Source organism: Rattus norvegicus, chromosome 10 (genome assembly GCF_021556685.1).
Source record: "Rattus norvegicus strain SHRSP/BbbUtx chromosome 10, alternate assembly SHRSP_T2T, whole genome shotgun sequence".
NCBI classification, from domain to species: Eukaryota; Metazoa; Chordata; class Mammalia; order Rodentia; family Muridae; genus Rattus; species Rattus norvegicus.
The window spans coordinates 77,261,231-77,279,469 of NC_141543.1; the positions used below are offsets into that span (position 1 = coordinate 77,261,231).

At 40.9% G+C, this 18,239-nt stretch overlaps 1 protein-coding gene across 6 annotated transcripts in view; it reads right to left on the bottom strand.

Annotated features, from left to right (window-relative positions):
• Nucleotides 1–18,134, bottom strand: part of Rps6kb1 (ribosomal protein S6 kinase B1) — a 41,765-nt gene extending 23,631 nt beyond the window's left edge. For 4 of the 6 annotated variants that reach the window (XR_015631109.1, XR_015631110.1, XM_087574670.1 and 1 more), the window contains exons 1-4: nt 17,930–18,134; nt 9,864–9,913; nt 8,501–8,621; nt 7,056–7,124 (exon numbers count right to left, since the gene is read on the bottom strand). Coding sequence is in view for 3 of the 6 variants with exons in the window: in XM_087574669.1 (XP_087430795.1) it covers nt 7,056–7,124; nt 8,501–8,621; nt 9,864–9,913; nt 17,930–18,070 (381 nt within the window). In the remaining 3 variants the exon portion in view is untranslated. 6 annotated transcript variants of the gene reach the window in all.
• Between the last annotated feature and the right edge of the window lie 105 nt (nt 18,135–18,239).

Sequence of the window (18,239 nt, forward strand, 5' to 3'; positions counted from 1 at the left end):
CCAATTCCTGCAAATTTTCCTCTGAGCTCCACACACAAACACACCATGAAATGTACACACCCCCCAAACAAATGAGAAAAAGAAAGTAAAAGAGCAGAGGTAGTAGGTAATGTGGACCTTACTTCTCAAGCCGAGTTCTGAAAATGCAAAAGATTTTTTTAAAAGTTTCTGTTTTGTTTTAAGATTTATTTATCTTATGTATATGCCCACACCGTCTTTGACACACCAGAAGAGGGCATTAGATCTCATTACAGATGGTTGTGAGCCACCATGTGGTTGCTGGGCATTGAACTCAGGACCTCGGGAAGAAAAGCCAGTGCTCTTAACCACTGAGCCACCTCTCCAGCCCCACAAAAGGAGATTTTGAGTGAAGAAAAGTTTTCCTTAAACATGTAACAGACATGAATTTCTTTAAAGAAAGAAGTGACAAGAAGCTGCACATGTTGACATATATCTGTAATCCCAGAACTAAGGAGCTGGAAATGGTAAACAGGATGGTAAAAGCTGTCTGGAAGCCTGCAGGGAGTCAGCCTAGACTATACACTGTGGAAGGAACAAGATGAAAGGAGAGAACCAACTCCCAAATACTGTCCTCTGACGTTCACTCACGCTGAGGTGCGATGCATGTGCACAAATAATACAGCTGTTTATGGAAGAAAGCCACGAGAGAGGACAGACAAGAGCCATTAGATAAGAGTAAAGTTCCCAAACAGGATCCAAAACAGGGCAGTCAAGTCCAGAAAACACACATTTTGCTAAGTAAAAAATGCAGGTAAGACAGTACTGGAATAGGGACTGAGATGGCAACTGAAAGAAATCATGGATGACTGCCTCACAAGGTAGACCAGAGGGGATGGTACTAGCTAAGCAAGAAGAGCGGCAGAGGTTGGGGATTTAGCTCAGCGGTAGAGCGCTTGCCTAGCGAGCGCAAGGCCCTGGGTTCGGTCCCCAGCTCCGAAAAAAAGAAAAAAAAAAAAAAAAAAAAAAGAGCAGCAGAGGGGACAGCAAAGAGAATAGAAGGATTTGTGCAAGCTAGTTGGGACACTTGGGGTCCAAACAAGTAATAAAATGGAGTTTGAGTTTTTTAATTCTTCCCAAAAGCAATCTACAGATTTGTGCAATTTCTGCCAGAAAATGCTCAGTGGGTAATATAGGAACATAGAGAAACAAGCTGATTCAGACTAGCATTTCACTAAATATAAGCTCAGTGGGAGAGCTGAAGAGATGGCTCAGTGGTTAAGAGCACTGACTGCTCTTCCAGAGGTCCTAAGTTCAATCCCTAGCAACCACATGGTGGCTCACAACCATCTGTAATGGGATCTGGTGACCTCTTCTCCCCTGCAGGTGTGCATGCAGGCAGAATGCTGTATATATAATAAAATAAATAAATCTTTTTTAGAAATTTAGGAAGAAACTTAAAAAAAAAAAGCTCAGTGGGTTAACGCGTAAATCAATTACAGACTACATTAATTAGAATGGCCTCAAAATAAAATAAGGACACAAAGGGGGGTTGGGGATTTAGCTCAGTGGTCAGGTCCTGGGTTCAGTCCCCAGCTCCGGGGGAAAAAAAAAAAAAAAAAAAAAGGACACAAAGACCTTGGCTTAGCAGTAGAAACCAACAGAGCTGAAGTAAAGGCTAAGACTGGTGATTAGTTAGGTAACACAAAGGCAATGACAGTACCCAGAATAAGGAAACCTGGACACGAGAAGACTTAATACTAGTGAATTTGAAGAAGAAACCAGAGAGACTATAGGTGTGTGTGTGTGTGTGTGTGTGTGTGTGTGTGTGTGTGTGTGTGTGTGTAGATATACACATTGCCTGACTGCCTGCCTGTCTGTCTGTCTGTCTGTCTGTCTATCTATCTATCAGTTTAAACTTTAATGGAAAAAGGGTTTTGATAGAGGGTGGCTAAGTAATTTTAGAAATAAGCTTATTCACTGTTCCCTTGAATGTCAGAGCAAGTATTAGAAACAGAGAATGTCTTCCATCTAACTGAAGAACATGAGCATCCAGCATGTGATCTGCACACTATGTATTAAAACAGTGTACAACACAAGGTAAACAGCTTGTTTAATACAAGGTGGGACATGGGCACAGGCAATCTTGTGAGACACAAAACTTTGGCCAAAGGCTCCAGAATTTATAATGTAGGTGAGTGAATGCCTTGAACAAGATTAGAGCAGCTTGCTTCCAAAGATGGTTACTAAGAGTCTTTTCCTCAATATTCTGAGTAAATAACCAAATAGGACCATTCCCATAAAGAATAAAATCTGGGAGCTGGAGAGATGGCTCGGTGGTTAAGAGCACCCGACTGCTCTTCCAGAGGTCATGAGTTCAATTCCCAGCAACCACATGGTGGCTCACAACCATCTGTAAAAAGATCCGATGCCCTCTTCTGGTGTTTCTGAAGACAGCTACAGTGTACTTATATATAATAAATAAATAAATCTTAAAAAAAAAAAGAATAAAATCTGATAAATCCGACAGAAAGGTCCGGTAGATGGGTCATCTGCCTCCATAATGTAAGAAAAATCAAAACAAAAACACTTTAAAGAAGGCTATTACCATCTCATTTAGAGTTAGAATTAAAGCCTGAGCTGTTTGAAGAAGTATATTTAATATGATTTGAATTATCATATCATACAATACATCCATGCACTGAAAGAGCACACTAGGACAAGGAGGGTAGGTGAGATGGCTCAGCAGGTAAAGGAGACTGCCACCAAGTCTGACAACCTGAGTTTGATCCCAGGACCTACATGGTAGGAGGAAACTAACTCCCAAAAGTTATACTTTGGCCCACACAAACAAACAAGACAAAATTTTTAAAATATAATAAAAAATTTTTTAAAGATAACTCGATACTCATTAAGATATATAAATTTCAGGGGTTTTGTCTGTTTTGTTGGTTTTGGGCTTTTTGGATTTTTTTTTTTTTTTTTTTTTTTTGAGACAGGTCTCTCTATGTAGCCCTATCTATCCTGAAGCTCACTATACAGACTACTTTAGCCTCAAAATTGAAAGAGATGTCTGCATCTGCCTCCTAAGTGCTGGGATTAAAGGCCTGCACCATCACACACAGCTATTTAAAATTTTTTTTAAAGTCATTTGTAAAAACACCAGTAAAAGGAAGCAAACAAACATTAAAAGTTACAGCTAATGGAAGCTAAGAAAATCAGATCATCAGCCTAGGATCCAACATCAACCAACTGCCAATTAAAGAAGGACAGGGAAGAGGAGAGGGAACTGTCAAAGAACTCACACAAGAAAATGCCTATAAAGGACTGAAGTGCTAGTTAAGAGTAAGTTATTGGTTACTCTTTTAAAAATCAGTTATTAGTTAAGTAATAAGAATAAGGCTTTTCCCACAGAAAAGCCTTACTGGTTGGACATCTCAGACTATGACTGCGATTCTATCTCACTCATTGGACTATTTCTCCTGTTAGAATGAAATGAAATATGAAAGGTCTTAGCTAGAAAGATTGCTCGACATGCAGAAGCATCTGCTGCCAAGCCAATGACCTGACTCTGAGCCCTGGGATCTTCCTGTTAAAGGTAGAGAACTGACTGTCGTAAGTGGTCCTGTAGTGGTCCTGTAATCCTAGCACTCAGGAGGCAGAGGCAGGTGGGTTTCAATCAGCCTGGTCTACAAACTTGAGTTCCACAATAGTCAGAAAGGTTATATAGAGAAATCCTGGCTCAGAAAACAAAACAAAAACTAACAAAAATTAAATGTGAAAGACTCACTATTCTCTTTTACTTTATTAGTATACACCACAAACCCATTGCATTCCTGAGTGTGGCATTTTAGATGAATCTGATCTAAATTCTGAATTCTCTCATATAAAGAGAAAGTGGATAACTGAGAGCCAGGAAGATCCATCCACCCTAAAAGTAATCTGGAATAAAGTGCCTGAAGAAATCAGATGCCAAGATCTCAGGAAAACTGACATTATCCCTAGCGTGGTCAGTCCAAGTGTAGCTAAAAGGTCACATGGAATAACTTACAGGGTAACAGCTAGGCATTCGTTCAAGCTTTCTAGGTCTAGGCCAACAACTACAGAGTAAGACCTGTCTCCAAAACAAAAAAGGGCCAGGCACAGTGGCCACGCACCTTTAATCCCAGCACTCAGGAGACAGAGGCAAACAGATCTCTGAGTTTAAGGTCACCCTGGTCTGCATAGAGTACCAAGCTACCAAATGCTATTCAATATAAGCCTTATCTCAATAAATTAAAAAAAAAAAAAAAAGAAGTAAAAAGAAAGGGGGTGGGGGTGGGGAGAGAGTACCACTGTCTCTTTCCCTTTTAATTAAAAAACATTTTAGAAAGACAAAAAAATCCTCACCCAGGAGGCAGAGGGAAGCAGAGTTACATAGATCTTTTCTCAAAATAACAAAAAGTTAAAACTAGTAGTAAAAGTCAAAAAGACAGAACATTATACAATGTTCAAACAAAAACATTAGAAGAGAGCTGGAAATGTGGGAGGTAAGAGCACTTGTTGCTCTTACCGAGGACCTAGGTTTGATTCCTAGACCCACACAGTGGCTCACAAACTAAAACTCCAGATCCAAGGGTTCTGATGCACTCTTCTGGACTCTGTAGGTACCAAGCATGCTCATGTGCACAAACACAGTGAATTAAAAACACTCATCACATAAAATTTTAGAAGAAAGGAGTAAGAGAAGACAGAGAGAGAATGAGGGAGGAAGGAAGAAAGGAGAGGGAGAGAAGGAAAGAAGAAATTATCAAGTATTTTTTAGAGAAATCATCAATGGATGAAAGGATTGGGAATTAGACTAACAAGAAACTCTCATATAGAGGAGTGAGGCAAAGTTCTAAGTGACACCAAAAATATTCCCAGAGATTGGGTGGGGAGAGCAACACAGTAATAGTTGGCTTGGTTAGCATGTATGAGGGCCTAGGTTTAAGTCCCAGCCACACACACACACACACACACACACACACACACACACACACACACACACAGAGAGAGAGAGAGAGAGAGAGAGAGAGAGAGAGAGAGAGAGAGAGAGAGAAGAGAGGAGACCTAAAAAATCAAAGAAGTATAAAGTATAATAAAGAGATTCCTAACCAGGTGAGCCAACACATACCCATAATCAAGAGGCTGAGAGGGAAGGGATATGAAGGGAAATTGGAAATTTGAGGCCAGGCTAGTTTATATTGTTAAGACTGCCTCAAAAGTACAATTTAAAAAATATGAATCTAGGGGCTGGGGAGATGGCTCAGTGGTTAAGAGCACCGACTGTTCTTCCACAGGTTCTGAGTTCAATTCCCAGCAACCACATGGTGGCTCACAACCATCTGTAATAGGATTTGATGCCCTCTTCTGGTGTGTACTCACATACATAAAACAAATAAATAAATCTTAAAAAAAAAATGAATCTAAAAGCCATGCTGGTATATACCTTTGACACTCTGGTAGCAGAGACAAGTAACTTTTCGAGTCTGAGGCCAGTCTGGTACACACAATGAGTTTCCAGGCTATAATGAGTCCCTGTCTCCCCCTCCACTCCAAAAGTCAGAGGCTGGGGTATGTCTCAATGGCATAGTGCTCACCTAAAACAGTTAAACAGTAAGAGTCGTGCTGGGGAGAATGAAGCTCATTGGGTAAAATCCTTGCCTTGCACCTATGAGGACTTGAGTTTGATTCCCAGAACCCACATAAAAACCAGATATGGTACTGTTAGTCTATAATCCCAGCACTTCTGCAGCAAAGACAGGAGGCAGAAGACAGGAGACGCTCAGAAGCTTGATGGATCAGTTAGTCTGGTATACAAGTTCTGGTGGAGAACAACAAAAGAACTTACTTCAAGCAAGGTGAAAAGTTGAGGACCTACACCCATCATCCTCTGACGTCCATATGCATACCATGGCACATGAACACCATACTTACACACACCCAAGACAGACATGTATGCATATGGAAATTGAAAATACATAAAAATTTTAAATATGAATCAAATTTCTTCTAATGTCCTTAGCGCAGTACTAAGAAACAGGGAAGTCGGTGAGGACCAGGCCTCTTCTTCGAGCCACAGAGCTGTCACCAGCTCCTAAACAGCCTTTCCTGGGTGCTCCCTTAGCGCAGCTTCACTCTCTATTCACCCATCTGCTGATATTTGCTAGGCTATCACCTATATGAACTCAGCTATCAAGTAACAGATCGTGACTGTTAGTGCGTGCTTGTAAATTATACCTGAACTTGGAAGGGTAAGGCAACAGAATCATGAGTTCAAGGCCAGCCTGGACTACATAGTGACCCTGTCTCAGTACCAACAACAACAAAAAGCAATTATAAACAAACATCTTTAAGAACTCTTTCTCAAGGCGAGATGGCCACTACAACAAGACAACAGGGTATAAAGAAACACGAAGTCATGAACTGCTGAAAACAGGATGGATACTGAAGGAGCCAAGATTCAAGGACTGTGGCAAAGGGAGTCTCTTAATGACAGACATGTCTAGAGGAACAGAAAATAAAAGGCTCTGAAGGAAGCCATGCACAGTAGTGCACACCTGTAATCTCAGGAGATGAAGACAGGCGGGCCAGTTCAAGGCCAGTCTTGGTTATATGAGACCCTGTCTCAAAAAACAAACAAACAAAAAACCCTACTGAACACAATAGTAGAGTCAATGAAAAAGAACCAAAAGGGCAAGATAAAAAAAAGGTGAGTTAGGAGTGGAAGAAAATTAAATTCTTAACTAGCTAAAGAGTTACTAGAACTGCTGTATTAGAAGCAGTAATAATATGCTTACTGTTAGAATGTGGAGACCAGAAGCTGAGAGTTCAGAGTGTTCACGACAGAAAGTGTTCTCCTTTCTACCCTCACAGAAATACAAAAACACATAGAAAACAAAATACACCTCACAACATAATTCCCATTGTATAAGGAGAAGCGTTATAAATACTTTTCTTTTTCTCGGGAGAAGGGATGCTGCAGATTAAAGCCTGGGTTAAGACCATAGCACCTACAGACGTATTTTATAGCAATTAAGATACAGTACAGAGAATGAAAAGGGGAAAGAAGTCACCTTTTTAAGCACCTTCATGGCAAATATCTTCCCAGTATTTGCTCCTGTTACTTTTCGTACTTGAAAAACCTGGACAAAGAAATGAGTGTTTGCATGTTATCAAAAACCAAACCACGCAGGTCATCTTCTATAATCCCATTTATAAGAAACACGTGATACTGTTGTTTATACTATAAAAAGTGCATCACAAAGGACTGTGCACAAAAATGATCTATTAGAAACCACATTGTAGGATGGGCCTTTCTATGGTTTGCTGCCACCTGATGGCAGTGTTTGGAAATACCCAACAGCCCTCAAAATCCTAGTTCACTTAGCACAAACAGTGCTCCCAACCTTGAAAAACAAATTCCTAGTTTTCTATATAAATTGATTCCAGGGATAAACTGCTATTGTTTCACATAACAGTGACAATAACTGACAGATTTTTTTATTCCCTCCGTTGAGACGGCTTCTTACCCAACAATTATAATTAACAACTAACACATGTAAGGTTCCACCTCACATATTCAGTATGATTACAGCACATTCCAGTGCCCTCACCCTTAGGAGTAAGCTACAAATGTCACACTTCCTAACCGACATGAGAACAGCATAGACAGTTCTTGCTCTAATCAAGTTGTTAAACTGCCTCTTAGAAGTGAGTATCTGTGGTATGAGTTATCTTGGGTAGAATACATAAAATTAAGATCTTAAATTATAAACCCTAGAGCAAAACTGTGAAACCCCTTTCTTTTTTTTTTTTTTTTTTTGGTTCTTTTTTTTGGAGCTGGGGACCGAACCCAGGGCCTTGCGCTTCCTAGGCAAGCGCTCTACCACTGAGCTAAATCTCCAACCCCGTGAAACCCCTTTTTTAAAGTCTTTTAGCTTTCCTATTTCTTAGATAATGCAAGTTAAAGAAAACACATTCAGGGGCTGGAGAGATGGCTCAGTGGTTAAGAGCATCGACTGCTCTTCCAAAGGTCCTGAGTTCAAATCCCAGCAACCACATGGTGGCTCACAACCATCTGTAATGAGATCTGATGCCCTCTTCTGGTGTGTCTGGAGACAGCTATAATGTATATAATAAATAAACCTTAAAAAAAAAAAAAAAAAAAAAAAAAAGAAAACACATTCAGATCCAAGCCTCAGTAATACATAATTAACATACATGAAGTGAGGCATGGCATACCCGTGTTTAAAGGGGAATCCTGTATAAGGTTCCACTGGGTTAAAGAAAAGAAACAGTCCTCTAATAGCAGAGCTGACCTGGTACACTGCCTGTTTACTTATTCAATAAATACTGAGGGCTTCCATTATGCCTACAGTAGTAGTAGGGAAGGAAGGGGAACTGAACTTCTACCCCTCAAATCATATGAGTCATGGTCAGCTCCTACACTGATAAATGGGACCAGTGTGTAAAAACCAGCCACCCCAGTCAAAGACAACTATTTCAAAACATGTCCTACCTTTCCATAGCCCCCTTTACCAAGTACCCGAAGTAGCTCAAAACATTCTGGTCTGATTTTTTCTGGCCCTCTGTTCACACTAGTTTCTGAGATTTCAAATTTCTCACAATGTTCCATGCCACTGGGAAGAGAAGCAAAACCAAAAGTGAATTTGCAAAATGTTCAATTATATCCAGCACATTGTTAGAAAGGAAAGAGAAATGGAAGCAGTTAGGTAAAAGAAGAGAAAGTACACAACAATACACGTGGTATCCTTGGTCTAAATCACCTGCTGATTTACACAATGACATATCTGGGTCAAGATCAGGGCAGACTGGGAACTTTACCTGCTTGCTCACAGAACTTGATTATTACTTATTTTCTTACAAGTCAAGCATCAGGCAAGAGAGATGGCTCAGCGGTTAAAAGCACTGACTGCTCTTCCAGAGGTCCTGAGATTAATTCTCGACAACCACATAGTGGCTCTCAGCCATCTATAATGGGAGCTGATGCCCTCTTCTGGTGTGTGTACGACAGCTACAGTGTACTCACCCCCAAACTAAGGAAATTAGAATATGTTTACCAAGCTGACACAGTAAACAAGCCTTCTACTTACTCAAACCTCACTCATTCAAAATGTCCATGAGATTAGTTATTACCCAACATTTGGCAGCCTTGGCAGAAGATCTAGGATCTTTCAGAAATGACTCAATTAGTGGTTAAACAGCCTGGGCCTATCTCAGACTGATTAGGAAACCCAGGCTGGCCTCGAAGTCATCCTCCTGCCTCAGCCTCCTGAGTGCAAGGATTCAAGGCACACACCACCACACCCAGGCTGTTTTGTTTAAAACTTCTTGATAATAAAATACACGTGCATTTCTTCCCACGTCTGACTTTTCCAAGTTTCTAGCTTAAAGACTCCAAAAGAGGAATGGAGTGTGTCTGTCATATGCATGCTCCTTATGTAAGTAGCTGCTCCTCTCCATCTCTTGCCATGCCTTCTCCTGGAGGGTGGAGTAAGGAGCAGATTAATGATACCTAACAGAACCCACTCAACAGGACTTAAAATTGCACTAATCTCTGTCTGAACGATATATTCAAGAATTTTGGGAATACTAGCAATAATTTTCAATAAGAAAATGTTATAAACACAGTTTTCTGTATTAAACAAATGAAACTTCCTACCTAATAACTTAAACTCATACTCCTATTTCATCTTTTTCTACATACAGAATACTCATCCTCATGTCCTATTAGCAGCTCAATAGGTGATTTTATCAACACGAGTGGTGCTTACAAACAGACGGTTAAAGCCTTGAGGCCATGAGCAGGTACACCTACTTGAAAGAAACAGCACAACAGAAGTCTTTCCATATACACTTACAGTTCATATGGTCCAACTCCCCCATGGTCCATGCTTTCATTTAACTGACCCTGAAAAATATTTTAAGTTTTAGAAATAAATAACACCAGAAACTCAAATTTTAAGAAGTTCAATGCTTTATCTTATAATTCAGAGAGAATGAATGAAATAAAGCAGTTTAAAGTTTGTACTTCACTATCAGGTAAACATGATGAACAAAATGAAGCACACAAACAACACTGTGGGGACTGCGCTGCCAAGGTTTTCCATTTTATACAACCAGCTACAGCAGCTATTCACTCAGAGCCTAAAACAAAACAAAGCGAATTTTCCTTCAGCAATCATACTTGTATCTATTAAATATTATTTTTGATGAAGCTAAAGGCATTACATTATGAGACACTAAATCAAATTTATACTTCTGTTATGTAGACTAACATGTCATGAACATGAACATGCCTAAGACAAGCACATCTAACCCAAGATATACAGTGTACAATGTGGCTAATTGAGGTAAAATAACTAACCAATAATGGTTAAGCATCATACTGACCAAACATTTATTCTAGCATAGATAAATGAAAATTTGAATTAACCTATTAGGCACTGGCAATGAAGAACCCCAAAATTAAATCGAGAAAATGCTATTTAGCACAGAATCAGTAAAAATAGCTAAGAAAGTCTGGTGTGATTACATATGCCTTTAATACCAATATTTGAGTGGCAGAGGCAGGCAGATTTCTTTTGAATTTGAAACCAACCTGGTCTAAATAGTGAGACTAAAACAAACATAAGAGTCTCAAAAACAAAACAAAACAAAAAACTCAATAGCTTATAGTGGGGCTGGAGAGATGACTCAGGGTTAAGAGAACGTGCTCTTCTAGGAGGTCTAATGTCAGTTCCTAGGACCCATAACCAACAGCTCCCAACAGCTTCTAACTGCAGACTGGGAAGGATTTGGGAAGACTTTGAAACCCTTTTCTGTCTTCCTAAGGCATCTCCAGTCCTGTGTACAGACACAAGCACAAGTACATAATTTAAAATAAAATGTATCTTTTTTAAGTATAGCTTAGTTGTTGGCCATGGAACTGAATCCCTGTAACTCCAGCACTTTAAGGACCAAGGCAGAAGAAATGCTGAAGGTTTGAGGCTAGCCTAGTCTAAACAGTGAGTTCCAGGGCAACCATGAAAACAGTCAGACTCTACTAAATAAATAAATAAATAAATAAATTTTTTTAAAATATGGGGAAAAAAAAAAAGGCCTGGTAGAATAGTCCTGTAATCAGTTCTAACTACTTGATTAAAAAACTGAGATCATAGATTCAAGACCTACATAGAGTATGTTTATAGTCACCTTGAACTTGACAAGAACTCATATCAAAAACAAAGGGTCTTGATATATATCTCAGCGTTAGAGCTGGTATGGTATGCTGGGTTGATATGTGCAAAGTCCTGGGTTTGATCCTCAGCAGGTCTAGCCCCTCTAATAAAGTGCGGAAAAATATAAAATAAAAAGATAATTTTGAAAAACAAGTTAGGATCTTAATTGGTGTTTCTCCAAAGACATAAAAGGAAAAATAATCAGAAAAATATTCAACATTAATACTAGAAGACATAGAGTAATAGAAACAGATTAAATGGCATCTTCCCATTCACTAGACCTGCAGAGAGTGGAAGGAGGGGTGGAGGGAGAGGAAAAGAGAGAGGGGAGAAGGAGGAACAGTAGGGAGAGAAAAGAAACCATCATCCTCTGCTAGTTTGGATTTAAAATCTACAAGTACTTCAGAAAACAGTTTAGAGATCTCTTATAGTTCAACATAGCCTGATTGGACAGATGGCTCAGCAGTTAAGAGCACTGGCTGCTCTTCCAGAGGTCCCAGATTAAATTTCTAGTATCTGCACACTGACTCACAAGTGTCTTTAACTCTGGTTCAGGAAATCTGACATCTTCTGGCCTCAGAGAGCAACAAACAACATGCAAGTAGCACATAGACATACATGAAAGCAAAACATACCTACACATAAAATATTTTTTAAAAAGCATAGTCTGTGCACGACAGCACTCCTTTAATCCTAGCACTCTGGAGGCAGAGGCAGGAGAATATCTGTGAGTTCAAGGCAGCCTGATCTATACAGGGAGTACCAGGACAGCCAGTGCTACATAGGGAGACTCTATTACAAACAAACAAACAAACAAACAAACAGGTTAAACATAACCAGGCAGGGCTGGAGAGATGGTTCAGTGACTAAGAACACTGGCTGCTCTTCCAAAGGACTAGGGTTCAATTCCCAGCACCCACATGATGGGTTCATAAGCGTCAATAATTCCAGTCCCAGGGAATACAAGGAATTTTTCTGGCCTCTAAGATCCTATATACACATGGTGTGCAGACAAAATGCAAATATACATAAAAATAAATAGAATGTCTTTAACCCCAAAACTTGGAAGGCAGAGTCAGGCAGATCTTTGTGAGTTTCATGTTAAACTGGTCTATATAGAGTTCCAGGCCAGCCTAATATGAGCTACACAGTGAGACCGCATATCCAAAAACAAAAAAAATCCTACTAATGAACCAGCTTCATAAGTTTCTGTCCTCCAATCACAGCTATGCTTTAAAGACAAAAGACTAACTTCCATCAGATGTGATAAAAAGTGGTGTTACATAATTGTTTGTTTCTTTAATGTTGGCTTTACTTAATTTTAAATTAAAGACCACAGAGTAGTTAACAGGGAACCTCCTTTGAAGCCACCTCAGCAGACATGCCCTCGGGCTGTGGGTCATTTCCTGAGCCTGTCCCACCATCTGCACTACAAATTTCTTACCCTTACTTTACAGAACAGGGATGCCTGAGGCACAGTTCTCTCCAGCCATTCACTACACCTTTACAATAGCTCTCTCTTCAAGTTTCACCTGTGTGAAGCCAAGTCCTGCTAAAGCAAAGTAGTACACAAGATAGGCTGTGCAAACTAGCTGACCATAGTATTTGTAAAGTTTCACATTAAAAATACATGTAAAGAAATATATGTCTATACATACATGCATGCAGTAACAATTAATAAAGAAGACGCCATGAGTTAGAAAGACAACAGAGAGGGGGAAGTGGGGAGGTTAGGAAGGAGGAAAGGGAAGGGAAAAGTAGTTTTTAAAAATTCTATGTAGCCAGGAGGTGGTGAACACCTTTAACCCTTGGGAGGCAGAAACAGGTACATCTCTGAATATGAAACCAGTCTGGTCTACAGAGTGAGTTCTAGGACAGCCAGGGCTACACAGAGAAACCTTGTCTCAAAAAACCAAAACCAAAACAAACAAACGATCTAAACTCTAATTAATAAGCATGAAATCTTAAAGATTGAGCACTTCATAAAAATTAAAATGAGTTGTTCCCCAGTGGGAAAAATTATCCTTAATCCAGATATATACTAAAGTGGCACATGCAACTGCTCCTCTTGGGATGTTAGGGTGATAGGCTCCAAGTCTGACCACCAAGCTGAACTACACAATGAGACCATATTTCACAACACAAAGCAGGGGCTGGGGTTGCACATTACGGGCATAGCAGGATACACTTGTATTCCTAGCATTTGGGAGGTGAAAGAAGGGCAGTCTAGGCTACATGCTACCCTGTCTCAAAAGTAATAAATAAGCTAAGCGTTGTGGCTCACACTCTGGGAGCAGAAGCACATGGATCTCTCTGTGAGTTCCAGGCTATCAGTGCTACATAATGAGACCCCGTCTTTAAAAAAAATTTTTTTTAATCTAAAGAATAAACAGGGGGCTGGGGACTTAGCTCAGTGGTAGAGCGCTTACCTAGGAAGCGCAAGGCCCTGGGTTCAGTCCCCAGCTCCGAAAAAAAGAACCAAAAAAAAAGAATAAATAGGGGCTGGGGATTTAGCTCAGTGGTAGAGCGCTTACCTAGGAAGCGCAAGGCCCTGGGTTCGGTCCCCAGCTCCGAAAAAAAAGAACCAAAAAAAAAAAATAAATAAATAAATAAATAAATAAATAGTGTGTGTGTGTGTGTGTGTGTGTGTGTGCGCGCACACACCATCTCAAGCTCATGTCATGGTATACATGTGGAGGTCAGGGGACAATTTGTGAAATGAAAATCAGTTGTCAGCTTGGGCAGCAAGGTCCTTTACCCACTGAACCATCTGGCTGAGCCTTAAATAATAAACCTTTTTTTTTTTTTTTTTTTTTTTGAGACAGGGTCATTCTATGTAGTCCCAGCTGTAACTTGCTGTACAGATCAGGCTGGCCTTGAACTCAAAGACCTGCAGAACTACTGGGATTAAATGCATGTCCCACCACACCTGGCAGTAGGCCCTAACTTCTTTCAAACGAAAATCTGCTATCTCATCCTAAAACTTGTTTAATACATCTCTCCAATTATTTCAGATGTTTAACTGGCAGAAAAAAACAAAATACTCCAGAGAAAAACTTTCCCTTAGTTTCAACTTACTACCACAGAAATAAAGACAGACACAGGAAGAAAAAAACCCCTCTTCATCAAAATCCTCTTACTCATTATACTGTATTCCTCTATGGTTTTTATTCTGGCTTTTAAACTCAGATAACAGACACTCAGCTTTATGTATAAATTATCAATTTAGTTTTGCCATTTACTGTCTAAAGAACTGACTACTTAAATGCCTATACTTACTAGTATAGATTCCAGTATAAAATACTCACAAAAGTGTTACCTGTGTGACCAATGATTAAAAACAAACGAACAAAATGCAATGACTCTAAAAACACAGGAGGAGCTCTGGATGCTCGGACTTGTTATGGAGTGGCCGTGCACAGCTGATGGTAAAGTGACTCGGGCAGCAGTGCTGGTTCTGACAAGGCACAGTCCACGAACCAGCAAAATGTCCAATAAGCCAGGGTATTTCGAGAAATCTTTAAATTTATTTAACCCTCACTTTACAAAGAAGAAAAAAATATCAGCTTACTCTAGATTCCATAGTTAAAGAAATGGCCCAAGAGATCTATCTGCATTTCCTATTTGTCTTTTTACCAAATTCAATTTGACTTACAAAAAGGGACACTTGAATGAAGCTGGTAAATGCACTAAGAATCTATGCAGTGCTGTGAGGTGGCTCTGTAATGGACCTTGCCACCAATTCTGATGTGCTGAGTTCACTCTTCTGGTGGAAAGAGAAAACCAACGACTGAAGTTGTCTCCTTACCCTGAACGCTGTACTATGACATGCAAACACACACGCACACACACCCATGTACTCACACCCACACAAATAAGTAAATGAATAAATAAATGCAGTACTAATTTGAAAAAGAATCTGTGCAAAAGCCAACAAAATGGCTCAGCTGGGAAAGGCCCTTGCTGGCAAGTCTGAGGACCTAATTTTATCCTTAGATTCCTCTCTCCCAAGCTGTTCTCTGACCCTCACACATGTGCTATTGCACACCTCTCCCATCAAAATAAATATGAAAGAAAAATATGCATGTGCAAGCTGGAATTGGGCTGTAAACCTATTATCACTCAGGAGACAGAGGCAGGAGGATCAAGGAGAATCACCAGGTGAAGGCTGGTGAAGGCTAGGATGATCAGATGATCAACACAGTGGGCCCATCCTAGTCAAATCTGTCCAACTCAAGTCTTTAGGCCCAGAGTGCCCAGTAGCTAAGTTTCTTTTGCCCCCTGGGCTATCTCTCTAGTTCAAGACATTTAAATCTACACAATATAGTCTGCTGCACTCAGTCAGAGGACACTGATTGTGGGTAATCATTTCTCTGGCTCATGCCTCAGTTCCTATAAAAGAAAGAGCTGAGGCAACTCTGGCATGTGCCAATGTGAAAGCAAGGATTACCTAACAAACTAAAAGTTGTACACTCACCATAGAAAACATAAGATTTTCCCCCAGCTCCGAAAAAAAGAAAAAGAAAAAAAAAAAAAAAGAAAAAAAAGAAAACATAAGATTTTCTAAGAACCTAAATTGCTCTCCCATGCTTTAGATTTTTAAAGCTTTTTTTTTTTTCCAGATTAATGCAGACTCTCTTCAGGTAGCTGACCCATCTCAAGTCTTCCTTTATTCACCTTGACATTAAGACATCTCTTAGTAATACACTCAAGGCCTGGCAGTACACACCACCTATATATTCTTGGCACTCAGAAACCTGATGCAGGGGAATTTGCAAACTCAAAAACACATTTGAATTTGAAGCCACCTGGCTACACAGTGACACCATGTTTTTTGGGGTTTTGTTTCTTTTGATTTTTTTAAGGACACACTCAAGAGAAACTCTCTAAACCATCTTCTTCAAAATCCTCTTCAATGACCTTTTCCCTAAGGTTGTGGTCACATTTCCTTCTCTGATCCCCTTCTCTTGTCCCCCTCTGACACCCTTTCAGAATCCTTCCTGCAGAACAAAAGCCCCAGAGTAGACCAACACTCAAACACCTACCGCTCCTGAAGCACATCAAGAAAGAGAAGAGAAAGCAAGGCTCCATTCATACCAAGTTGCAGTAGTCTGCTGTAGTCTGAAAGGATGATAAGCCCACAGACTGAGACTTCCACCAGCAACTAATCGCAGCACTCACAGAAAGCAACTCTCCTTACCAGTTTTCTCTCTGGCCCTACTCCAAAACCACTGCCATATGGAACCAATATAACTGAACAGTGTATCATATTTATAATTAAAGTAATCCTGTGTGTGTTTCAAATTTAGAACTCACCACGTTTGATTAAAAGGCTAAGTGGAATTCCACATGAAAACATGACTTTAAAAAGTGCGTGTAATACCCACATTTGGAACTCTGAAATTCCGACTGAGAGTCACTTGATTATGAAAAGAATAATACTTATGTGGGTCCACTTAATTTCATAAACTGTTCAAAGTCCTTTATACATAGCATTTTAGTATTTTGCCAGAAGGGCATAACTTACTCACTAAAGGAAAACCAGGGATGAGGGAGCCTTATATAAATAAAGCAAATAAATCCATAAATCAGCCATAAATCCATATTCTTATATAGATGATGGCATTTAAAACCTAAGTCACTATGAGTTTATTACAGATGACATTTGTCCAGGATTGGTTCTTTAGTTTGACGTTTGGTTTACCTTTGGTGTAAAATAAGTATGCTTCAATAAATATTACTGTAGAAGAAGTGATATACCATAAATAACAAACTACTAGGACAGCAAAGGTAAAACCAAGATGTGCACTAGAAAAGCGATTCTAAATTTAAACTTCAGCAAGGAAAACCCTCACACCACTATTCACAAGTCTCGGTTCAAGCAATTTATTTTTGGCTAGACGAATCACAGCTGTCAACGCTTTTTTTTTTCCCCACCCTACAATTACATAAATTATTCCGAAAAAAAATATAGACATCTTCAACTTGAAGAGAATTAACTTACAAATGCCGTGTGTCATTATGAATGGTTTTTTTTTCCTTTAAAAAGTCACACGGAATGGGGGGTTAAAAATAAAAGGCAAACAAACAAACCCTGGAAGATGCAGCAGAGCCCCCTTGCTCCCGAAATAAAACTCCTGGTGGCTGTCACAGCAGTGCTACTCCCGACAGAAGTTTTCAGCTGTCACTTCTAACAGCTGAGCGCTTCCTAGGAGAGAAGCGACAGGCCGAGAAGAGAGGTGGTTGTGGGGAGTCTGAAGATTTAAGACTTGCAATCTTACACTCCAAAGGGAAACCCTTCCGCGCCTCACCTGCACTAAGGGGGACACCCAGCAAGATCAGCCCTCCCCACCCCCAGCACACGCTCACACCACCCGGGCCACACTCAAGCCCCACAGCTCCAGAAGCCGACCGCGCGCCTTTTCTCCTCTGCGCTCCTGAAACACATCGCTCGGGGCAGCGCTCAGCTAGGGATCAGGGCGAGACCTGCACCTGCGCGCCCCGCAGAGGCCTCACACCTAGGGCCAGGTCCGCCCGCCCGCTCCCCCGCTCGGCCGCGCGGCGCCTCAGCTCCTACCGGAGACCGCTCGCGTCCCCCCGAGTCTCCGCGCCCTAGGACACACCAAGCTTCCCGGGCCCACGCCGCCACCCCGGCCCTGTCACCTCGCCGCCACCACCCCCCCTTCCCCGGGGACCCCGGGCCTCACCCCCTCCTCCAGCTCATCCTCAGAGCCTGCATCCTCTGGCTGGTCCAGGTCTATGTCAAACACTCCTGCCATGTCCTCAGCTTCCCTGTGTCGGAAGTCAGGCGCTGGGTAAAAGCCGTCCCGCCTCCGTCGTCGCCTCATGGGCCCGGACCCGCCGCAGACTCCACTGCTGCTGCCGCCATCACCGGCTGCTTAAGCTCAATGCGTCTGCGCCTAGGCCCCAGACTGGCTCCTCAAGTTCAGCCCCGGAGCATGCGTAAAAGGTCTTGTGAAGCCATTCAGTGGGCAGCGGACATGCGTAGCATTATCT